A 25,938-nucleotide genomic window follows, 5' to 3' on the forward strand; every position below is an offset into this window, starting at 1 on the left:
TTGATCTTACATTCCGTAAGAGTGTGGGGGTTGAAGGCGTGGCAAATTACACAATCCTCTTGTAAATGAAGAAGGCCCAGGCAATAAACACAAAGCTTATGGGCATCAGAAACTGGCAATTTATGCCCACACTTAGTACATTTTTAAACCCAACAGGTTTGTCAGACATAATGAGCAATGAACAATAATAATGCTAACAAGAACAGCAACAGCTATAAGTCAGAGGAATTATACAGAGAAAAAAATAAGAAAAGAGGGAAAGCGAATAGCAACAATGGTAAAGAACGGCTACAACAGAGACATAAGGAAGGAGAGATACTAACAATAGTATCTAAGAAGTACCAAGTACTATAGAAATTAAGAAATATAGTAATATGACAAGGAGACGTTGATGATAAATATTATTAATTAGTGATTTGAGAGAAAAAAACAGTCAAAATACAAGAAATTTTAACTTATCTAAGTCATACAGCTCAAGAGAGATGGTAGACCACGTCTATTAGCTTGAAGCGGCTAACAAAATCTGAGGTATTTGGGAGAGGTGTGTTGTGGGTAAGGCAGAAGCTCGAGAGAGTTGGTTGCCGCGAGCTTTAGCAATGACAGAGTCAGATCCAATGGTTCGGATCCAACCCCAATAGTTGAGGACAGAATGAAAATTGACAACATCAGATTATATTTTGTATAGTTGTTAAGCACACAAAATATGTTAAGAAATGACATGATCCTTTCATGAATTTCATAAAAAAACAACACACTCATACCTCTCAACTGTACCTCATTACGAAGAATATATCTCATTTGGGGTCTTAAAACATTTATATTCCTCAAAGATCCACATTTAAAGGGTCTGTCACACATTCTGTGTCAGGGATTTTTTTAACTGATATCCATGGCAAATAGAAATGAATCATCTTAATTCATTGAAAGATCTTTTTCATAAGTAAAAACAGCATATTTTAACCTTCCTATGATCTTCTTATTTGAAGTTGTTAGTAAGCCGTTAGTTTGTGTCCCACATTTTGCCCATTTGTTCCACATTATGAAGGCTGGTGTTCTTAATTTTGAGGATGGAAGGTTGAGGGCTATGAACACACTTACTGGCACTGTGATAATCACATGAAGCAACAGTGCCACACAATAAAAAGGTGGTGAAAAGTTGTGACCAAATGGGTAGAGCTGCCACCTTTACAGCTCTCCAAAGTAGAACACTGGGGTGGGGGTGTTTTCAAACATATGATGATATGAAGTCGGTGTGGCCAGAAATGTACTAGAAAATAAACAGAATCCAGCTGGGGATCTGGGGACCCACTAGACCTCTAGAAGCCATGTGGTTCTAGATGTTCTGTAGTGCATTACAGACTTTTTTTCCAACCTTTTGATTCAATGACAGCCTGAACAAAAATCATGACTAGGGAAATAAATTCTTTCAAGGAAAAAATAAAATGTGTCCATGGTTTAATATTCAAGATAGCAATAGATTCTAATAAAATAAGAAAACAAATACATATGAGATTATATGACTTACAGCTTGAAACAGAAGAGTGGACACAGCAAGAGACATGATGTAGTGGTGACTAATGGCACCTGACACAGAACACGTTAATACAAAGTTGTGCCATTTGCAATGCATGCCACAAAGCTTGCTTCGGTCTCTTTCTCCACACGTTGCTCACGCCTCCCCCACATTTCCTTCCTTCTCTCTTTTTCTTTCTTCGTTTGCATTTCTTTCCTTCTTTCTCTCTCTGTACATAAAGCTCTCAGCTGTGGCTGATTTTGCAGAACATCCATGATTTCACCTCCTGCCATTTTTGATTTTCTAATAAATCACTGAGGATTAGTCAGTCAATTACAGAGGTTCTCTGGGAAATAAGAGAGTTTCATAATTCTTATTCCTCAGAAAGTATATGTTGCTGCAAACTCTATTTATTAACTTTCCTACGGAACAGGAATAACATTTAAAAACTGTCCCTGAATCTGGATTGTTATCCATAATTATTGTTAACATTGTCCCTCACTCTTCAGCAAAGAAGTTGAGCTTAAGAACTACATGTCTACACATTTTTCTCTTATCCACTTCTCTCTAGGTTTGCATTAGTGAGTCTGATCTTTTAATTTTAACAGTGTATCTAAGTGGCTTGCCTTGGAGCAGCCTGATCTAGGTACTCCTACCGGCTACAGGATCCTCATCTTACCAATGGGCTCCAGGACTCAATCATCACTGGCAGGCTAGTCTAGTAGCAATAGGCAGCAGTCAGTCTCTTTTCCACAGAATGGCAATGGTATGGCAGTGTAACAAGCCGAACACACAGAAAATAAAGATGAAAAATCAAGTTCACATCTTTATGCAATATGTAATTTGGGGTTACCTACAAGTTATCAAATGAAAACTTGTAGAACATGGAAAACTGTCAGCACAGCTGATCAAAAATCAGTTGATCGAACATGCCAGCAGTAGTTGTTCTGTGGAAGACTGCAGTACAGTGGGGATTGGGGAAATTGCCCTTTCCCTATTGCAGTGCGCTCTTGAAGTTAATATATATATATATATATATATATATATATATATATATATATCTATGTAAAATATTAGCGGGGGGGCTGGTGGTGCAGGGGGGGGGCTTGCCCTCTTTGCAAAAAAAAAAAAAGTTATGTATTTACCATAAACACTCAATCTGTGTTGTCCATTTTCATTATTCCACAACAGCTGGGTTCAGATCTGACCTTTGGATCCGACTCAGCCGTTACTTTAGTTTGTGGCCACCAAAAAGCTCTCGTGCTCTTCCCTTACCCATAATACACTAATCCCTAACATTCCTCAGATCTTGTTTGCTGACTAACATAAAGAAGGAAGTACTAATAAAATATTCCTGACAGAAGAAACCATATCTGGAGCTCAACATGAAGGACACTGGTGTCCTTATAAGCTCTCGTTCTACCAGAAACCAGCTGTGAAAAAGGTTGGGGGTTGGTGGGTGGGAAGATGAGGAAGAATGAAAACAGACAACACAGATGGAACATTACGGTAAGTACATAACTTTATCTGATGATGTCAATTTTCATTCATTCCTCAACACTTTTGAGAAAGTCCCCAGCTACCTAAAATCCTGGGTAGACTCTAAGGAAGGATATTCCTGAGCACAGTTGAGCCAAAAGCTGCTTCTCCCCTAGAGACCAGATCTAGTTTGTAATGAGTGATAATGGTATGAGGATTACCCAGGATGCAGCTGCTATATGTCATTCGTGGAAGCCCTAGATAGAAACACTGAAGAAGTTGCCATGGACCTTGCTGAATGGGATCTTAAAGATTTTGGTACGGTTAAACTCAACTTGTTGTAGACAAATGATATGAAATCCATCAGCAATCTGGCTAAAGTTACCTTCGCAGCAGATTTGCCCAATTTAGAATCTGCAAAGGACACAAATAATTGATCTGCCTTCCTAATTTCTTTTGTTCTTTGTAAGTAAAAACATAATTGTCTGTGAACATCTAATAAATGCAACATATATTCACCTTTGTTTGCAAATTTAGGAAAGAAAACTGGCACATGAATGGACTGGGTGATGTTGGATTATGACACCACCTTAGGAAGGAAAGAAGAGTTAGTTCTTAATGTTACTCTATCCCTATGAAAAATCAGGTAGTGAGCCATAGAGGACAATGCATGAAGTTCTGAAATTCTCCTAGCAAAAGTTATAGCCACTAGAAAGATAGTTTTCCAGGTCAGAAATTTAAGATCACATTTTACTGCTGGTTCAAAGGCAAAATGAATTAATGCCTGCAGTACAAAATTTAAGTCCTACGGTGAAGTAGGGTCTTTATAGGGTGGTTGCACCAGAAAAGTCCTTCTCAAAAAAGCCTTACAAAGCTTACATGAAACCAGGGAAGAATTCTCCAATCTAATAAGAGATTGCTGCTAACTGAACTCTAATGGTTGAGGAGCTGACTCCTTCATTAAAAACTGTTGCCAAAAATTTAAGAACACTTTGTACAGGGTCTGAGAAGGGGTCAATACATTTCTGATGTGCCTAAAATACAAATCTTTTCCATCTACTTCTGTAAAGTCTTCTTGTAGAAGCTTTACGGGAAGATAAAAGTATATAACGGACAGAGGAAATGAGCATTGGTTGTCTAGCTATTAAAGAAAGTGGAGAAACCACGCTGTTAGCTTGAGGTCTGAGATATCCAGATGAATCATGCCTGTTGGATGAGACAAAAGGTCTGGAACTGGAACCAGAATCCAAGGTGGGTAAAGTAGATGAGGCCAAAGAAAGGGGAACCAAACCTGCCAAGGCCAGTAAGGTGCAATGAGAATGACTCTGCTCTTCAATAGGCAGCTTGCTGCAGAAATTTGGGAATTAGGGGAGTTGGGGGATAGGCATAGAGGAAACTGGGGGGGCAATCATGGAGCAGAGCATCCTTTGGCGATTCCCTCAGTGGGGGGGATCAAAGCAAAAAGACTGTTGTACTTACTGTTTAGGGGAGATGCAAAAAGCAAGGCTAGCTCATTGATGGAAATTCATTTATGCCACCTTCATGTGGAGAGACCACTTGTGAGACTGTAGGATGGACCTGCTCAATTTGTCTGCTATCACGTTGGACTCCCCCGGAATGTGCATTGCTATCAAAAAGTGGTTGGAAGAGAACATCCATTCCCACACTCTTTTGGCTTCTCGACACAAGGGGTAAGACCTGGTTCCTCCTTGTTTGCTGAGGTACCAAACTACTGACATGTTGTCTGTCTGAATCACAATTCTTCTGAAAGGGAGAGAGTCATGAAAGGCCTGCAATGCTAAGAGCACTGCTCTCATTTCCAGGACACTGATATGCATACTGGCCTGTTTGGGGGACCAAGTGCCTTGAACAATTTTCCCCAGGAAGTCCGCCCCAATCTGGGATGCGTTCCTGGTCACTATGGCCTCAGGCTGATGGAGAATGAAAGTACATCCTTGCAGAACCTGATCTGATCAAATCCACCACCAAACGTATGTTTTGCAAGTCTGAGTGATTCTTATTTGGGGTGAAATGTGTTGATAAAGAATGGACCAAAGTGTTGCTACCCTCCACTGAACAATTTTCACATGAAATCTTGCTAGAGGAACCAAAATTATAGCCACTAACATTGAGGTACTGTGAATTATTTTCCTGACCTGGAATCTCATAGTTCGCACTCTTGAGACAGGAAGAGAAGCTGTCACTGATACCGTGTTGAAAACTGCTCCTATGAATTCCAATGTCTGAGAGGGTTCTAAATGAGACTTGTAATTTATGGTTATCCCCAGATGGGGGCAAATCTGAAGTACCCAGAATCTTACTCTTATTAGTAGATGCCTGGTTGGGGTGGTAATGAGCCAGTCATCTAAGTATGGAAACACTCGGAATCCCTGCAGCCTCAAGTGAGCTGCTACCACTGCCATGCATAAGGTGGACACCCTGAGAGCTGTGGTCAGACCAGACGGAAGTTCTCAGAACTGGTCTTTTATGAGACAGTACACATCCTGAAGGTCTATCGAGCAAATCCAGTCGTCCATGCACAAAAATGGCAGAATGGACTGAACTGTAACCATCTGAAACTTTGTGTGCCGAACTGACTCGTTCAAGTTGCTGAGATCCAAAATTGGTCTCCAGTGCTCTGTTTTCTTTGGTACTAAAAAGAATCTTGAGTAAGTTACGGATTCTATCTGGTCTGGTGGTACCTCTTGGATGACTCTTTTTCTTAGCAGCTTTTGTATTTTTATTGCTGTTGCCTTCCTCTGACTGGGTGGTACATCCGAAAACTTTGATACAGGAGGAGGTGGAAGGAATCTCTGGTCCCCTGGTCCTGTGGGCCTCCTCTGTTGCATGGTCATCATTGTCCATTCAAGTTCCCCCCCCCCTCTGCCCTGTGGGAACTATTTCCATATGGATCTTGGAAAAAACCCTGAGGTTTCCTGAACCACACTTTTCAACCAACTCATTGATTCCTAGGAAAGGGTTCTTTGAGGGATCAAAAAACATGCTCCCACTGCAAAGAGTGTCTTTCCATCCTTCTCACATCTGGAGTGTGTGGCCATAACTTTAGGGCCAAACAATGAACAGCCATCAAAAGAAGCACTGACAAATGAGGACTTGAAGGACTCCGCAAAATCACACAAGTGCATCCAGGAATGCCTCCTAATGGAAATGCCTGAACCTGCCAACATTGAGGCACCTTCAGCTGCATGAGTGATAATCCTCATGGATGAATTAGAAATGGATTAGAGGGTCAGCAAGTGAGGCCAAAGAAGCTTGAGTCTCAGCAATAGTGGTCCCAGGAAGGGATTTTGACAGTTTCTTTACCAAATTCCTTTGTAGTCTTATAAAGTGTGCCAAGTAGTTCAGCAACCTAAGGGCAAATGTCGCTGAAGCATACACATGCTTCCCAAATCTGTGCAAAGCCCTAGACTCCCTGTAAGGGGAAGGGACAGAAGAACTCTGCTCAGCAAGTTCCTTCTTAATGCCTGCCACCACTACCATAGCATCTATGGGCACTCCTTTGCTCCAAAACTCCTTACCTACAGGTGGTGCCAGAAACCAATCCAGTCTTTTAGGAATTGGCTTAACTGTGCCTGACTCCTTCCACTCTTGCCTAGAGATCATGTCAATGAGCTTGTCAGTAGGCAGAATTACCCAGGAGGTAGTGGGGCCAGACCCAAAGGCCTCCAGGAATACTGACTCTCTATGGAAGGGTTATTGGCTGACCAAACACCTCATTGCTTAAGGCTCTCAAGGATGTCTCCGAATGAGACGTCTTCAGGTGGTGATCTCAGGCACCCTTCACCCTCATCGAAATCAGCATCTTTGACGATGGACTCCTGAGGCAAATACAAGTGCCTCCTCTTGCACTTCTTTTTCCTAGGGACGACTTCAGTGGGATGGTCCAGTGAAGTGTTGGAAGAGATTGTAATACTCAGATGGGTAGCCTGGAGACTTTCAGCTGGCTGTTCCTGTGGTGTAGAATGATGTGACTCAAGGTGCAGAGACACCTGGGATTCAGAAGGAAGATTTGAGGGGGGATGGACCATTCATCCTGCTGAAGCAGAGAAAAATCTCTTCACCATCTCAAAAGCAGAACACTCTGGGGATAAAATAACCAATGCTTTAAATAGTTATTAGTTTAGAGTTTATAAGGATTTCCTTGTCTTTCTCTTGCTACTGCTTGCATGGGTGCAACAGGAACCAAGGATGCACAACAGCACAACCCAGGGTTGATTGAGAAGTACGCCTGGGTAATACCAATTATATAGGTACTAAAAGACTTTTTAAAGACATTATGGACTTAAAAATTGATTTCACTGAAAAAGCACAAGTTAATACAAGTAATGACTCTTTTGCTACTATGCTTTTTAACTTGGACAATTTGTTATATAAATACAAGACCTGGGAGATGGATAATGCCTATTTAAAGCATTGTCTACATTTAAATACTGTTCCCAAGGGCTTAAGAGTATGCAAGTACCCTAATAATGTGAAAGAAAGGTCACAGTTTCATCAGGATTTGTAAAAGGCTTTTGATAGATGTGGTGCTGATATAATGAAAGCCATCATTAGAAACAATGAGGCTGAGATGGAAAGTATTTTTAATCAGATTGAAACCACTAATAACAAAATATTGAATGACTTACTTTTCAGCATAGACACTGAAAAGGAGAAATATTTTAACATGTTGAATGACATTGAATTAAAATGTAAAAAGACAGAGGAGAAGAAAATTAAGAAAACTGAAGGGACACAAATGAGTATAGCCATCACACTCATTACCCTAAGCCCAAAGTATACAGGGCAAATAGCAACTTTAATAACTATTCTAACAGGGGGAAATGATGAAAAATGGGCATGTACTGAAACCAATAATGAAAATAATCAAGAAGGTTTAAACATACAGGACCCTTTAGATTTTCCACCCCCGAGGAGGTCGGAAAGACTAAAGAGAAAGGACTCTGTGAATTACAGGTATGGGAATCAGATGCAGAAGGGGTGGGCACCACCGGACAGGGTGTACTGGAGGTAAACACTCAGGATGAAATATTACAAGATGGTTGTATGTTTACTTACAATGGTTTTAACATTTTTAATTACACCAACACCATTATTAGCAAAGGACATTTTAACTTGTTTTTAAAAGGTTTTACTTTTATACCCAGGGTCAAAGCCAACATTGTGAATCTGTTAGTTGATTTTAAATTATTTATTAGACAGAAAAATTTGGAATTATTTTTCAACGGACAGGAGAGAAGAAACACACACAATCCTTTAACTAAGAGAAGCACTTTTAACCCACATCTACATCCCCAGCTCAAAAACTTTGAATCATTGGTGGAAAAGGAGTTAAGGGAACAGCTTATGTACAATAGTGACCCCTAACTTAACAATGGAGGAGAGGAAAATTTTGCAGGAATCTAAGGAAAACAAAAATCTTAGAATTATGAAACTGGACAAAGTTGGGGGGGGTGTTTTAATGGATTACATTGTTTATGAAGGTAAAATGCTGGACATACTCAATGATGAAAAAAGTTATGCTAGAGTGTCTTTGAATGAAGACAACACTGCGTACAAGAAAATACAAATGTGCTTAAATGATTTATTGCTTGAGGGGCTCATAGACATGGAGACATATCATTTTTTAAAGGTTGACATACCCAGAGTTCCCTCTATTTTTGGTACACCCAAGGTGCACAAAAACACCATGGACCCACCACTTAGGCCTATTGTCCCGGCCGATGGATCAGTGACGGCACCTTTAGCTAAATATATAGATCTAAAACTTAAAACAATGGTTTTAAATAATGCCAACATTTTAAAAGACTCCAGGGACTTTTTAAGACGTAAAGACAATACAGACTTATTTACATGTATTCCACATGATGTAGGTCTCTTATGGTTTGAAGAATTTTTAGCTGAGAGTCACACTATTCCCTTTAATGTATTTCATACTTGCATAATTGTGATGGATTTGGTCCTGAAGAATAACTTTATATTCTTTCAGGGTGAGTATTTTAAACAATTGAAGGGAGTAGCAATGGCCATTTATGCAAACATTATTCTTTTATATTGGGAGAATAAATACATTTTTACTTCAGACTTTAAAAGTCATTGGAACCTTTATGGATGCTTTGTTGATGATATATGTCTGTTTTGGAACAACTCAAAAACAGATTTCAGTGCCTGGTGCTGGCAAAAGGTCAATGAAATATAGTTGTCTCAAGTAATCATTATATGTGAAGCAGTTGTCAATAATGATTTTACTGGGCGTGATACATAAAATACAGGGTGCAACTTGTTTTTATAAATGAGGGATAACAATTAAGGGACTTTTCTAAGGTCAATATGATGGACTGCAGATCGCTAATAATCAAAAGTAGTCTGGATTATTGTGCTAAATCAAAGGTGCGATCATCTGTAGAAAAGACATGGGGTGCTGAAGTGATCTTTCTGGTGTTCTGAATGACTGACCATGAACAATGCCTCCAAAGACTAAAAGGCTTGTTTTGCAGAGATGTGTCCTTGAAGATAAGTACAAACAGGAATTTTCTGTTCCCTCATGAAAGAAGCAGCACACCATGGTTTAAACTGACTGAATTAATAGGAGCTTTCCTAAAACACAGCAAAACTGCAGCATGTGTGTATGTGCTCAAGCCTGACAGCTCAGTCATCATCATACATGGTTACATAAGTCACATAAGGTTCCTATAGCCACACCAGGAACAGCCAACCACCATCCACAGAGTTTACAAGGCAAGTAGATAGAATTCTCTGTTAAAACATTAGTAATAGTAAATCTCACTTTAGCATCTTGACTTGCTTAATAACCTTTATTGGCCTTTAAATGTCATGGTTTCGTGACTTTATTTCTCTGCCCTACTTCACCTGACACAAAGAAATAGTAGTGTAAAGATCAATTTTTAACAAATTGTTATTGCTGCTAACATCTGGAGGAAAATGGAATGGCAGGCATATACCTCGTCAAATAAATATGTACTTCTGGGTAAAACATTTGTAGCATGTAACTGAAATAATATAGGGGGCTGGCACTGCAAACAACAGACAGCACCACAACTTTAGTCTCACTAACAGTGACATCGACGTATGGTGTCAAGATGTAGGGCATATATCATTGCAAATATATGTTACAGAAAGGTAGGGAGAAAGACAGTGTAACCTAAGATAGAATATATTTAGGATTTACTAAACACAAAGGAGACAGTTATCTGTATCCATAAAGTATATTTCAGTATTGAAATAAAATAGTTCAAGTAAAAACAGTGCTAACTGCATGCATATAGGTACTGTACTGTACTACTACATTAGGTTCAAATGTTAACAGAATATCAGTAATTAAATGTAGTGTCTACTTACCTTCATTTTCAGATTGCAAATGTCTAACCTCTGCCTCCCTTGATTCCAAAGTTTCTTGTAGCAATGCATTCTCTTGGCACTCTCTGTCAAGGTAATGAAGAAGGAACATTTTGAAAGGAAAGTACAGTTGTGTAAGAACTTACCATACCAGTAGATGTTCTACTGATCACTTTTGCAGCATTCCTGACATGTGAGCTGTCACCACTGACATCCAGCTGAGGTACCAAAGCCTTACCTTCCAGAGGTCATACATCTGACGCATGACCTCAGCTCATAAGTATAGAGGTATACAGATGGATGTATGAGCAAGGATCCTCAGACTATTTCCAAGCCAGTAGCCTGAAGACTACTGAGAGAGGGAGACTGGTCAGCTGGAAGGAGTGTATCTTGAATAGGTAAGCAAACTCCCCATTTCCTTGCAGCAGAGCAGAGGGAGAGAAGAAAAGGAAGGTTGAGCCAGAGACGAGGGGATGAAGAGTGAGGAGGAATGCTGCAGCAGTGATCAGTACGACATCTACTGTTACGGTACTTTCTTACACAACTATACTGTATCTTGACTGAAATCACTGTTGCAGTATTCTTGGCATATGGGGTGATTCCCAGAGCTGAAATACGTAGAGAGAAGGGAGGTTGGTTACTGAGTAGATGGGTTGTCTAGCAATCCAGACAGGACCAACTTAGCAAATGCAGCCTTAGACCTGGAGAAGTCATCAGTTTTGTACTGTTTGGTGAAGGTGTGTACAGAGGACCAAGTAGCAACTTCCAAAACAGCCCTGGCTTTGACTCCCTTTGTTAAAAGCCCCTGAGAAAGCTACTGCCTTACTGGAAAGAGCTTTCAGGGAGGAAGGCAAGGACTTACCATAGCATGTTTAGCAGAAAGAGATGGCCTTACAGATACAAGTTGCAATAGTTTGTTTGGAGACTGGCTGGCCCAACTTAGGGTTCATAAAAAATACAAACAGCTGGTCAGTCTTCATTACAGATTTAGTTGTGTCTAGGTAAAATAGTTATCTGTGAATTTCCAGAGAATGTAGGATTATTTCCCCTATTTTGGAGATTGGAAAAGAAAGTGGCTATGTGAATAGCTTGACTGAGGGACAGCTTATTCACTACCACAGGCATGAAGGATGGATTAGCTCTCAGAGTCACCCTGTCCTCATGGAAAATAAGAAAGACGGCATGGCCATGAGAGCTTGTAACTCAGAAACTTTTCTAGCAAAAGTGACACCCAAGAGTAGGATAATTTTCCAAGTGCACAATTTTAAAGAAGCAGAGATGCTACTTCAAAGGGAGGCAATGTAAGCTTTTCTAGCACAAAATTGAGATCATAAGGTGGAGAAATGGAATTCCTTGGTGGGTTAAGAAGCAGACCTCCCCTGCAGAACAGCTTGACTTCTACTCTGGTCATAAGAGGAGGGTTAGGAGCCAGGTAGGTGCTGATGGCTGAAAGGTAAGCTTTTATGGAAGAGTAAGCCAAACCTGAATGGACTAGTTCACAAGGGTATTGCAGTATAGCAGGGGCCTGTGATAAGAATGGATCCTCACTATGTTTGCAACACCAACAGGAAAACCTTTTCCATTTAGTCATGTAAGACTTTCTAGTACTGAGTCTCCTGGCTTCTTGTAGTACTTGAATAACCTCTTCAGAGAAAATCTGTCTTTGAGGGATTAAAATCCTATCATCCATAGGGTCAAGTTGAGATAGGGAAGATTTGGGTGGAGAAGTAATCCTTTTTGGTGAAAGATCAGGTCCGGTTATAGAGGTACTTTCCTGTAATTTCCCTTTTTAGATACAGTAGGAGAAACAAATGTTGTCTTGGCCAAAAGAGTGCTAGTAAATGGAATTTGGGTGCTTCCTTTTGTGCCTTCAGGATTTTTTTTAAAAGAGGCAGTGGAGGAAAGGCATAGATGAACTTCCCTGTCCATTAGTAGGAGAAGGTACCTTGTCTACCAGACTGTGGGGCAAGGTTCCCAGGTGCAGAACTGGGTGGAGCTGACGGCTGGTTGGTTGGTGATGCAAAGTGATCTGTCTGAGGACTGTCGCACTGAAGGGTGACTGCCTGGAAAACCTGCCTGTTTGACGTCCATTTGTAGGAGTCCTCCAATGAGCAGCTTAGGGAGTTTGCCAGCACACTGTCCCATGAAGGAATGTATGCGGCTGTGAAGATACTATCTGAGTAGCTAAGTTCCAGTTTTCCTGTGTTAATTTGCACAATTGGTAAGACCTGGTGTCTCTCTGTTTTTTTATGTATTGTTGTCCGTTTACACTAGGAGTGGTCCAAGTTTCAACAGGAGGGAGAAGGTCTTCAGAGCTTCCATACGAGCCCTCATTTCCTTCAGATTGATATGTTCCTTCAGGAACTGAGGTTCCCATCTGCCCTGCACCCAGTGTGATCCTGCTCATATCCTCCATGCCTTGTCCAAGGAATATGTCTGAACTTCTTGAAGAGGAGGAGGAGGAGGTGATGTGAAGGCAAGTCCTGTGTTGAGCTTGACCTGTTCCTTATGCCAAAGTAGCTTTTTTTTAAGACAAGGGAGGAAGGGAATCAGGGGGTCCAAAGACTGAGAGTGTTGGGACCATGCATACTTCAGACATCAATGGATTTTTCTCAAGTGAAGTCTGACCAGAAAAAGAGTAGGAATGATGGCCACCATGAAACCCACAGTTCTTAACATCTCCCTTGCTGAGCAATGTGTTGCCAAGCAGAGATCTAGGAAAAATTTGGACAGACTGTGAACTTTCATCTGGAGGAAAAATTAATGCATTTTCCTTGTGTCCAGTCTGTAGCCCAGGAAAACCAGGTCCTGTGTAGGAACCAGTTGGGATTTTCCGTAGTTTATTGTGAAACCTAGACCTGACAGGAGTTGGAGGGTGAAGTGCAGATGCTGAAGAAGGACTCCTGGGAGAGAGAGCTTGGATGAAGAGGACATCCAGGTAAGGGAAAATCTGAATTCCATAAGTGTAGCAAATGCCACCACTGGAGCTAGACAACTAGTGGACATCCTTGGTGCTGTGAAAAGACCAGTAGGCAGAGTAGTAAACTGAAAATGCAATGAGCCAGAGAAAAACCTAATGGGAGGAGTGAGCATAATGGTTAAAGTATTTACTTTACAGGCACAAAGTACAGGGTTTGATTCTCACCTTTGAAAGGGAAACTGGCTAGGCTTAAAATACCCAACAAAGACAGCTAGCCTAGTACTTACCTACCTATGAATTTCCTGCAAGAAGGACAAATGGTATCTGCAAGTAGGCATCTTTTGACCTAGGGACACTAGAAAGGCCTGGGAGAGAATGAAAGACAAAAGAGTAAAACACTGAGAATTTTGAAAGTTGGTACTTTCAAGAAAGTGTTTAGAAGAGAAAAGTCTAGGATGGGGTCTCCACTATCCTACTTTCTTTGGTACTAGAAAAATTCTGGAGTAGAATCCTTTTCCTATGAAGTTCTTTGGGATTTGTTCAGTGATGCCCTGATTCAAGAGGTCCTGAATGATGGAGATGAAAACAGACAGTTGGTTATAAGAAGGATGTGGCATGCCTTTCATAGGAGTGCTTTTCCAGGACATGACATGGCCATCTTTGATGATGGACAAGACCCATTTGTCTGTGGTAACAGCTTCCCACTGGGCCAGAGAGAGACTGATAGTCTTTTGGAAACAGGAGTTACCTGAGGGCAGGGGAGGGGGTGCAGCAAAAATAGTCACAAATTACTTCCAAAGCAAGGCCTCCAAGATGGAGGTTCCCTATGAGGTTTGTCAGAGTACATTTCCTGGGGGTGGGGGGTCCTTGACTTCTGAGTTGCTCTAGAATCCCTTCTGAGGAAGAACGCAGATTTACATTGGTAATTCCAATGGTATCTATTAACTTAAGAGATTAGAATTTGCCTGCAGTCTTTCATAGCCTTACCTTGGTCTTGGAGAGTTTTGAACAGACCAGCAGCCCGAGGACCAAACAAAAGATCTTTGTCCAAGGGGGAGCCTAAAAGTTTTGATCTGAAATCCCCAGGGATAGTCTGGCTATGAAGCATGCATACCGCCAGATAACAAACCAATAGCTGCTGTCCTAGAAAAAGCATCTACAACATCATAACTGCTCTTAATACAATGTCTGGCTATTTGAGTGGCCTGGGAAAGTAGATTTTGCATTTGATGCCTTGATTCTGCAGTTGGAGGATCTATCATAACTTTGTTCAAGAAGTGAAAAACACAACTCAAGTACTTAGACATCTGAGTCTGGAAATTAATCACCCTAAAAGCAAGGGTATATCTTCTTTCCCCATCTATCCATAGCCCAATTATCTTTGTCAGTAGGTAGGGGATTAGCACTAAATAGCAACTTAGAGGGGCTATCTGAAGCAAGAGATACTGCAGACAGGTCTACCACAGGATTCTTGTAAGTATTTAAGTCATAAGGCACCTTGTAAAACTTGTCTGGTCTTTTAGGAGCTGGTGGTTGACATTCAAGAACTGAAGAGGTGGACTGGAAAGTGTTCTGGAAAGCTTCGATAACAGGAAAGACTGGGGAAGCGGCAGGTGTACCCATTTCAAGAAGCTGCAATATTTCTTCAGTACGTCAGAGATCTGAGTAGATTGCCATTCAAAATGTTTCATCATTTTCTGGATCGTCTCCCCAAAGGAAGCTTCTAGGCACTGTATGAGCACATCCACTCATGCATGAATCGTGCCATCCCAAATAGAACCAAGACACTCTCCTTCAAAAAAGGACACCAATCTGGTGGTCCCCTGCCATAAACAAACTTTACAACAAAAGGAAAAAAACTGTTGCAGAAAAAAGGAAAATCCCAGGATGCAAAATACTCCCTTACCAGCCTCAGTAAGAAGCTGAGATCCCTCATAAACTCCTCCAAAGCTAGTTATGAAAATAAAATTGCCAAAGATTCCAAAGACAACCACAAGGCATTTTATAGCTATGTCAAGAATCTAAATGGCAATGCTCAGATCTGCTCTGAGCTACAACAGAATGGCATTAAATATACTGATCCCAAGGATATTGCCAATATCTTGGCAGATCGATTCAGTGCCAACTTCACCCCCTCTCACCCCCTAAAGGGCCCATCTCAATATTGAAAGATTGCCAAATTCCAGTAATAATGACCACACAGGTAAAAAACGCACTCTCCAAAGCTAAGAATACAGCATCCATTGAGATCAGACAACATCCTGGTCTGTGTACTACATGAACTACAAAATGAACTGGTACCACACCTAAGTGTCATGTTTAATCATAGCCTCACCTCAGGCTTTGTGCCCACTGAGTGGTGCACAGCTACAGTTATCCCACTCCACAAGGGGGGATCCACCTTGGATCCTGGAAACTACCGCCCCATCAGTCTGACGAGCCTGATCTGCAAGGCCATGGAATGTATTATCATGGAACTTATAAACAAAGACATTGGCAACCTTCAAACACTGGACTCCACCCAGTTTGGGTTCGTGAAGGGCCAGTCTTGTCTCCTGAACCTGATTGACTTCTTCGAATCAATCACCAGAGCTGTGGATGAGAGTAAGGCAGTCCACACAGCCTATCTGGACCTCGCCAAGGCCTTCAACACCATCCCCCACTCTGGAATCATCGATAAACTTACTAAGCTGGGCATTAATCCCTACGTCACTCGATGGGTTGCCAACTGGCTTACTGATAGAACCCACACTGTAAAATGTAGCCGACTCCAAATCCAGCTCCAGACAAGTGACAAGTGGAGTACCTCAGGGTTCAGTCCTGGGACTGCTCTTGTTTGGTATCTACTTCTCTGAAGTACAGGCCGAAACTAAGGGACTCTGACTAACAAATTTCGAAGATGACAACAAACTGGGAACCATTGCTGAATCCCCAAATGATATGGATATTCTACAAATGGGCCTTAGAGAAACAGATGCTTGGTGCCAGAGCCATGGGCTCAAGCTCAATGCCAAGAAATGTATAGTTATCCCCTTTGGGAAAAAAATATGTACCCTTGAATTACCACATAGGTGGCAGTACACTAAACACCAAAAGTGTGATAAGTTACCACTTCACCACAACAGTCAGGAAATCCTTCTATGTGGCACATCTCATCACTAAGGGCTTTTCATCCAGAAAAAAGGAGATCATTGTCCCACTGTACTTATCCCTTATTAGACCCATTATAGAGTACAACGCCCCATTTGGTATGTACCTCTCAAGGCATCTGCAACAACTGGAATGGCCGCAGAAAAGAATCACAGGCCTAAAGCAGATGCCCTATGCTGACTGTCTAAAAAAACTCCAGCTATTCTCTGTCGCATACCGTTTACTTAGAGGGGATCTCTGCTTAACATACAAGGCCATGTCAAACCCAGAGGTGTTGGATATGCTACACTTAAAGAAATTCCAGTCCCTCAGAGCCACACACTCCAGGGATCTAAACCTTGTCATCACAATGAACAAAACATGCTGGAAGGATAGGTTCCTGACCCACAGACTCCCCAAAATCTGGAATAGAATGCCCATACATGTCAAGCAGAGTGCCTCTTTTGCCCTCTTCAAAAGGAACCTTGACGATTGGATGGGAGATAGGAAATTCACCCCGGGGATCATGTCAGTCGCCCTGCTAGACAGGGGTCCAGGGAAGTAAATATTGCGGGAAGAAATAGCCAGAGAATTGTTATGGCTAGGCTTGTATAGGCCCTAGGGCCGATAGCCTAGTACCAACCTATGAACCTTCCTCAACAGAGGACTTCAGAGTCAGGGAGTTTTCTTCACCCATAGAGACTGCCCAGGAAAATGAAGTTGAGAAGAATAGTGTCAAGAATGATCTGAATCATAATCTTGTTATGCTTCTTCTTCTTCAGATACCAAAGTAAGTTTTTGAGGAGGAGCCTGTGGTTCCAGAGACCCAAATGAAGAGGTTTCAAAGCCACAAAAGCTGCGAACAATCCCTGGGAGAAATCTATCTGTTCCTTTTCTCTATCTGCTCAGGGAGAAGACAAATGTCAAGTCTTTTGTTTTTTTTCTTCTTGGGCATGATGTTCGCCTGGATGAGATGTGGAGGTTTAGAACACTGACTAATCTCTATTAATGTACATGGAAACTCTTCCCTGACTAATACTTGAGGGTCACTGTGAGGGACCTCAGAAATGATAAGTCATAGTTCATCAGATGAATCTGCAGTCTACGCTTACAAGCTGGGGTCATGCATAAGGCAGACTTACAACCTTGGGAAGGTGAACTTTTGGTACCGTGGCCAGACATCAACAGTGACAATCCATACGTCAGGAAAAAATGCAACACTAATTTCAGTGAGGACATTTTCTATGACTTCTCAGGTGCGATTCATGCCTCTTCCTCTTTTACAACATATCACATGCTCTTACAAATGATTCCTTTTGTTTACAATTTCCATTACAGGATAGCATTATTATGAAAAACAAACCTCCTGGATTCCTTTTCAGAAAAGAAAGTTAAAATATGCCATGTATGATGCTGTTTCAGCTCTGTGCCTGTTTCTGTTAAGTGAATAGCAGACATGTTTATACAAAGCTTACAGCCTAAATGACCATTAAGATGTTCTGCCACATTACCAAGTATTATATGTTTGTTAGTTTCCCCAAGTATGGAATGAGTGAACCAAAATATAATCTTTCCATTTCAGCAGGAGAGAATGGGTTTGTGTCTTAAACTTCAAAATTAGATTATGCAGATAAGGACAAGGAACCATTACTGCCTTACCACAATCAGTAAAGCAGTACAGAAAAACTGAGGAAAAGGTGTGTATTCCGGATGCTCCACGACAAGTCATGAGGTGTGTGACACCCTTGCACTGGCCCAGTAATCAAGGAACCTCAGTACTCACCACTGGGAACAGTGAGAGATATCCACAATGGAAGGATGACAAGTACAAACACAGTAAAGTACAATTTCCCTTAAGAGCACAGAGATCACAGTCAGTCTGGGGCTGGTTTCTCCTTCTTTCTCCAGATCCCCAATAAGACTCCCCACTGGTACAGCTATAGGGTTGAGATCTCAGCTGAGTGGCCAACCAAAGATCTCCAGCACCCTCTCTGTCCAACCAGTATGTCATGTTCATGCCCATGTAGCTAACACACACACTTTGAGATTTGATATAAACAGACACACACACACACACACACACACACACACACACACACACACACACACACACACACACACACACACACACCTGGGAATGGCTGGCACAAATTTACTAGCTATGCCCCTTTCTGCCCAGACTGTAAAGTAGTTCCAGCTGCCACCAGCCAACTCTTTATCAGCTACTTAAGGCCCTTAACAAAGGGAATCCAATCCTACTGTGTAATGTTACTATTATCCAAATGGTAGTCTGACCAAGAGCAAAGCTATTTAGGAGCGGCCTGTACAGTGACACCAAATTCATATGCAAGTACTCCAAGAGCTTAAATATGTCTCACAAATATCAGCCAGAAAGATAGGTTTAAAAATATTATTAATATTAAATAATAATAGAACAAGACAATACTCAGAAAAAACACAGTTACTTCAGAGTTCAAAATCACAAGAAATATTTTAAAACAACATTGCAGGACAGTCTCAAATAAATACAGAAAACATTTAAACTAATTTTACTATATTCTTATCTATACATAAAAGAAATTACTTTTCCCTAGTTACTACTATTAGCAAGGCAAGTGCAGATGGTGATGATGAGTGATACTTCAGGTCAAAGACAAAATACAAAATGCATAGTCTCTCTCTCTCTCTGAGAGAGGTCTTAAACTAATATCAAACAGTGTTACCACAAACAGAGAAAGGGAATGGAAAGAGTTAACAGTAGAAGTAATAGCACAAAGAGATACAACAGGGACAAAAACGAACAGAAATGTGTATATTTCATATCAACCTATACCCTCTTTTCTGAAAAAGTAGTAGATCAAGTTAAGCATTTTTGGAATATGTTAAAAAGGAATGTAGCTTTTCTACAAAACAAAAAGATTGGATTTTCCTTTACAAGTATAAGATTTTTTTGGTTCACGGAAAATTCAGAATGCCTTCAATAACAAATACAAAGAAAGTGAATATAAGGGGTACATTTGCTTGTGGCAAATGTAGTATTTGTAAATATGTAGTGAAGAATTTTACAATTATTAATGAAAAGAAATTTCAAACAAGTGACATACTTAATTGTAACACGGATTGAGTAATATATGGCATAAAGTGTCTGTGTGAAAAATACTACATGGGGGGAAGCAAGAGATGCTTCTCCATTAGGCTTAAAGAACATGTAAGGGACATAAAGAACAGACAAACAAGTCCTATTGCAATGTATTTTAATGAGTGTCATAATGGGAGCCCAGAAGGGTTGCAAGCCACTGTATTAGATAAAGTGGAAATCAGTAGTTTCATGACTAGTTATAAATTAAAAAACTTACTGAGAAAAAGAGAAACTATGTTGATTTTAAAGTTTGATACTATGTGCCCTAAATCAGGAATGCAGTTGGAAATGTTTATGAGTTTAAATGCATGTCGTGATTGTTATATTGTTTTATTGAATAATTGCATAATGAATCGGTATATAAAAGAGGGGAAAGAAAGAAAAGAGTCATACTCTGTTAAACGCTGCAATAGCCGACGGGTTAGAGACTTTTGCACTGGTTTTAAAATAAAAGGATTTTGGTTCGGATTTCACTGGTCTTCTGTTTGTGGTAACAGTATTCTTTCAGTTTTTGTGCAGTGGTTCCATTAATATCAAACATTATTGCTGGGTTAGCTTGGATGACATCACTCTTTGCCACATGACTTTAGCTCCCAGTCTAAACAGATACTAACAGAATTTTAACATCTCTGTGTGAGAAGTACATATCTCTCAGAAGTTTGCAGAATTGTGTAGCTGCTAGGAAGTCATATAGCAATCAAACACTTTACATTTTAAACCTAGTAATTACTTTTCTTTTCAAACAATAGAAAAACTTCTAGCTCCAGACATCCTTTCTTTTTGCTGCATTAACTAACTTTTATAGCACATCACAAAGCACTTAATTTCAACTTATTTATTTTATTTATTATTTTATTTATTTACTTTTGTTTATCGGGAAATTCCGACTGGACGCAGGTCCTTTTTCAGCGGATGCCCGGGGAGAAAAGCTCCACATCATGTACATGATAGAGATACAAAGTTACAGCAATAGTAAACAACATTACAGGTTGTTGGCTTTAATACAATAACAAGATATTGATTATCAACAGTATATACAGAAAATGTTGCAAGTTAAGATAGTTTCTTGTCATTTATAATATTAGTAACAAAGTTGTCAGACAAGATGTTAAAGTATGTAAAGACAACTAGCTATTTCTTACTGTGATTAATAGTAGTGGTAGTATAGTTGGGTTAAGAGTAATAAAGAACTTATTTTCTTGAAGTTTGAGTAATAAAGAACTTATTTTCTTGAAGTTTTTAAGTTAATCTTCTATGTTCTAGCAGGGTATGATGTGGCTGCATTCTTGAAGCTCAGTACATAACATACAGTTTTGTATAAATCATATCAATATTCACAAATGACATATAAGTACAACCCCCACCTCATGGTTTGAAGCATCCACCTACACAACAAATTCTTTGCTGTAATCTGGACTGGCTAACACAGGGGGTCCTCCCAAAGCTCCTTTAAGCTTCTGGAATGCCTGCTCACATGATGGCATTCCACACTACCTTATCTGGCTTGTTTTTCCTTGTCAGTCTGTGAGGGGAGCATATAATGTACTACAACTGGGGACAAACTTTCTGTAGGATCTTGCTATCCCCTAAGAATGCCCTCACCTGCTTTTTGTTAACAGATGCAAGCCATGCCTGAATGGCTTCCACTTTGGCAGGTTCTTGCCCAATCTTAATACTCCCCACTCTATGTCCCAAGTAGGAGACCTCTGCATACCCACCTGACATTTGCTGTGCTTAATGGTCAACCATGCCCTCTGTAGTCTGCCCAGCACCTCCCTGACATGCTGAAGGTACTCTTGCCAGGAATAGCTGTAGATGGTAATATCATCTAGGTAAGCAAGGGCAAAATTTCCTGCTCCTGCTAGGATACGATCTACCAGCCTATGGAAAGCCACTGGGGCATTTTTCATCCCAAAGGGCATCTTTATGAACCCATACAAGCCAAAAAGGAGTCACAGAAGCTGCCATCTCTCTACCGCTGGAAGTCAAGGGCACCTGCCAGTAACCCTTGGTAAGATCAATAGTGGTAAGATACTTAGCCCCACTCAGCTGCTCTAGGGCTTCATCTGTCCTAGGCATGGGGTAAGCATCTGACTGTGTGTGACTACTTAAGTTTCCTGTAGTCCACACAGAAGCTGGTGTTGCCATCCTTCTTTGGTACCAGCACCACTGGACAGGCCCGGGGACTGCTGGACTCCTGAATTACTCCTAGTTCCAACTTTCCTGTATCTCCTCCCTCATAGTCTATTTGACTCGCTCAGGCACCCTATAAGGTGCCTGCCTAACAGGCCTTTAGGGTCCTGTATCCACATGGTGCTGCACCAGGTGGATGCACCCTGGTTTCCCAGTGAACATGTCTCCAAACTCTGGTAACATTGCTCGGACTTCTTGAACCAGGTAGGGGATAGCTGCTGGGACATTGCTACCCCTTCCACTGAGGAGATCAGTCACTAGACACCCCCCAGACTCCTCCTGCCATCCACTGCAAATACTTAGCACAAGGGCCTCCCTATCATGGTAAGGTTTCATCATGTTAACATGGTACAATTTGTGCCCCTGCCTCCTGCCTAGCAGTTCTACCATGTAGTTAACATCAATGACCTTCCTTACCACCCTGTAGGGTCACTCCCAATCTGCTTGCAGCTTTTTGTGCCTGACAGGAATAAGAACAATTACCTACTACCCTACAGCATACTCTCTAGCTCGAACATTCCTGTCATACCAGGCCTTTTCTGCTGTTGGGCTTCTGCCAGGTTCTCCTGAGCCAAGCCCATGAGTTCCCTGAGCCTTGTCCTGAGGTTTAGGACATATGCCACAACAGACTCCTTGTGGGATTCACACTCATTCTCCCACTCATCTCAAATCAAATTTAGAGGTCCCCTCACCCTATGCCCATACAACTCAAAGGGTGAAAAAACTGTGGATTCCTGGGGAACCTTTCTGTAAGCAAACAACAGATGAGGCAAATATTTGTCCCACTCCCTCTTAAACTGGTCTGCAAATGCCTGTAGCATCGTCTTGAATGTAGATCAACAAGATCATTAGTCTGGGGATGGTACAGAATGGACTTTAGGTGCTTCACCCCACAGTACTTCCACAGACAAGCCAGCAAGTCAGACATGAAATTGGCACCTCTGTCAGTCAGTATTTCTTTTGCGAAACCTACCCTGTTGAAAATCTCTAACAAAGAATTTGCCACCTTATTTGCCTCAATGGAGGACAGAGCCACTGCCTCAGGGTATCTGGTAGCATAATCTACTACCACTAGGATATACTTTTCCCTATGAAAGTTGGGATATTCAGAGGCCCCACAATATCTACAGCTACCCTCTGAAATGGCTCTTCAATCACAAGCAAAGGCATCAAAGCAGCTTTCACCTTATTTCCTGCCTTGCCTACCTTTTGGCACTGCTCGCAGATCTTGCATTACCCTGTTACATCTCTGGAAATCCCAGGCCAATAAAAGTTCGGCATAATACGTCTCTTTGTATGTTTTATGCCCATTTGACCTGCAAAGGGAATATCATGGGCTATGGCGAGAAGTGCCAGATGGTAGGCGCGGGCACTACCAACTGCTGTATTCTCTCACCCTCTAGCCCTCCCTCAGGGGCCCACTCTCTATACAGTAATCCTTTGTCCCAGTATACAGATTCCCCCTTCCCTTGAGAATCAGATGCCCCACTAGCTACCTCCCTCAGGCCTTGTAATGTAGGGTCTGAGGGTTAAGCCTGTCTAAAATCTCTCTTTGTAACCCTTCCCAGCTCCCCTTCCACAGGAAGTCTGGTATTCTCTGGCAGCGGTGCCTCACTGTCAGGCTGGGTACTACTACTCACCTCTGCCCTTGCAGTCGCTCTGTTCAAGGGAACATCAGTACCGACAAGCAGCTGTGGCTCACCTTCAGTCTCACTGCTACAGAGTAGCTCCCTCCTGAAGTAACTACCTCACCAGTCCTGGCTGCAAGTGTGCGGCCTTGTCTGGGTCTCAGCCAGACTACCAGACCCACATGCTTGTCTCGAAGTCTGACAGCATGTAACTACGTGCACACACAGTACTGCATTATTAAAATCATTCTCTATCAAGAAATCTGCAGGGATATTCTTAAACACACTTAGTTGTTGGCTTCCTTTCCCACCCTCCCAGTCAAGGTGAACCCTAGCCAAAGGTATTTGGAATGGCGTCCCTCCTAAAGTTCTGACTGGTATAGACTGCCTAAGCAAGTAGTGTTCCTCTGTAACCATTGCAGGCTTCACAGTGGTCAGGTCAGATGCTGTGTCTCTCTTAGCAATGGCCTCTTTCCCATTCACTAAGATAGGATAGAATCTCTTCTGGTAGTTTGGTACCCTTGTTGTCTCAAGACAACCTACTACTGGCATTTTGTCATTCCCACTTACTGGCTCTCCCACTTTTTGTTCCCCACCTTGCCTCCATGGACATCTATATGCTACATGGCCCTAATGATTGTATTTAAAACATTTAACCCTTGGTCCTGGATGTGTACCTAGGCTAGTGGCTTCTCTTGCTACTGGCAGACTCTGTTGGGGCAGTCGGGGCTGCCCACCATGGATTCCCTTAGACCCATGAGCAGCATTGGGTGTCCCTTTCCTGTGCAGTGATGCCCAGCTTGTTAGGTATAAGTCTGCCTTCTTCCCCAACTCATCTGCAGTTAACCAGATTCTCATGTCCCCAGGCAAAGTGCTAAGGGTTTGTTCCCTCACCAAAAGGTCTGCCAGCCCTTCAAAAGTGGTGACCTGACATCCATTCACCCACCTATGAAAATAAGTGCTTAGTTCAGTAATATATTCACACACACTTTCATCTGCCTTGCATCTATGCTCACGAAACATTTTCTTATAAGCTTCAGGTGTTAACTTAAAACATTCTAGCAAACAATTTTTTACAATATTATGTTTGTTTGTGTCTTTCGGCTTTTCCCAGTTAGGGGTCGCCACAGCGGAACTCTGGTCCGCTAATGATTGGTAGTTGATTTTTACATGCCGAGTTACCAGCCCTGATGCACAACCTTCAACGAAGGTATGCCCATTCACGCATGTCTCCACACAGAAGATGCTCTAGCTGAGAATCGAACTGGACAGCGTCTTACTGTGAGGTGACAACGCTACCGCAGCACCACCAAAACAATCAGTATCAGACAGTTTAGATATAACAGTTATACCTTATCATGGAATAAGGGGGGGGTCATGAACCATACCCAGAGCCCTTGGTCAACATTATACTGTTTACATACCCTCTCAAACATATGAATGAAACTATCAAAATTATCCCCCTCTGTAAATTGTGGAAGAAATTCACTGACATTTGTTGCTTCTGGGGTTTGGTTACTCCCTTCCCCATTACCTCCATGACTCTAGCGAAGAGTCAGCATCTCCTTTTCATGTTGCCTCTGCCTATCCTTTTCTTCAGCCTCCAGCCGTCACAGTTTCTCATTTTCCTCAGCCTCAAGACATCTCTGTTTCTCTGCTGATTCTATTTCCAAAAGCTTGGCCTGCACCTCAAGTCTCTAACTCCAGACAGATTTTTAAGCCCTATTGGACAGGTTGAGCTGTCCATTTTCTGAAAGCTGTACATCTGCATGATCAGTCTGATTGTCCTCCTGGTTGCTATTCTGTGATGCAGCGCTGACTAAAGCTACAATTACATCTACTTTAGTTAGGCTGGGATGCACCAGTCCTTTAGTCTGGCACATTTCAGCCAACTGGCTCCTTGTCAGCAGCTTGCCATACTCCTCTGCTGACATGCTTGCCTGCTCTCCCTGATTAACTAAGCTAAGAAAAAAAAATAAAACAATTGTGATATAAACTCTGAATTTTCACTGCGTGGCTGATTGAGAGCACAAACACCTTCAGTGACCACTGTACAGAGGTTACAGGAATTCAATATCCACATCACTACAAGCCAATTAATATGCAATGTGGTTAACTCACCACTGTCAAGCATTTAATAAGTGATGTGGCTATCCCACCACTGCCTACCAATTAATATGCGACAACCCTGCACTGGTCCAGTAATCAAGGAGCCTCTATCCTCACCACTGACAACAGTGAGGGATGTACTCAATGGAAGGATGACAAGTACACACACACACAGTAAAGTACAGTTTTTCTTAAGAGCACACAGAGATCACAGTCAGTCTGGGGCTGGTTTCTCCCTCTTTCTCCAGATCCCCAATAAGACTCCCCACTGGCACAGCTATAGTGTTGAGATCTCAGCCGAGTGGCCAAGCTAAGACCTCCAGCACCCTCTCTGTCCCACCAGTGCTTCGTGTCCCTGCCCAAGCAGCTGACACACACACTTTGAGAGTTGACTGATATACAAGCACACACACAGACACACACAAACACACACCTGGGAAAGGCTGGCACA

At 41.7% G+C, this 25,938-nt stretch overlaps 1 protein-coding gene across 1 annotated transcript in view; it reads right to left on the reverse strand.

Annotated features, from left to right (window-relative positions):
- CCDC125 (coiled-coil domain containing 125) overlaps nucleotides 1–25,938 on the reverse strand; it is a 1,485,470-nt gene that overhangs the window by 974,727 nt on the left and 484,805 nt on the right. Inside the window, exon 6 of the mRNA XM_044063882.1 lies at nucleotides 10,373–10,455. Coding sequence (XP_043919817.1) covers nucleotides 10,373–10,455 — 83 coding nt within the window. The remainder of the gene's footprint in view (nucleotides 1–10,372; nucleotides 10,456–25,938) is intronic.

Source organism: Protopterus annectens, chromosome 2.part2 (assembly GCF_019279795.1).
Source record: "Protopterus annectens isolate FY-2018-M chromosome 2.part2, PAN1.0, whole genome shotgun sequence".
NCBI classification, from domain to species: Eukaryota; Metazoa; Chordata; order Ceratodontiformes; family Protopteridae; genus Protopterus; species Protopterus annectens.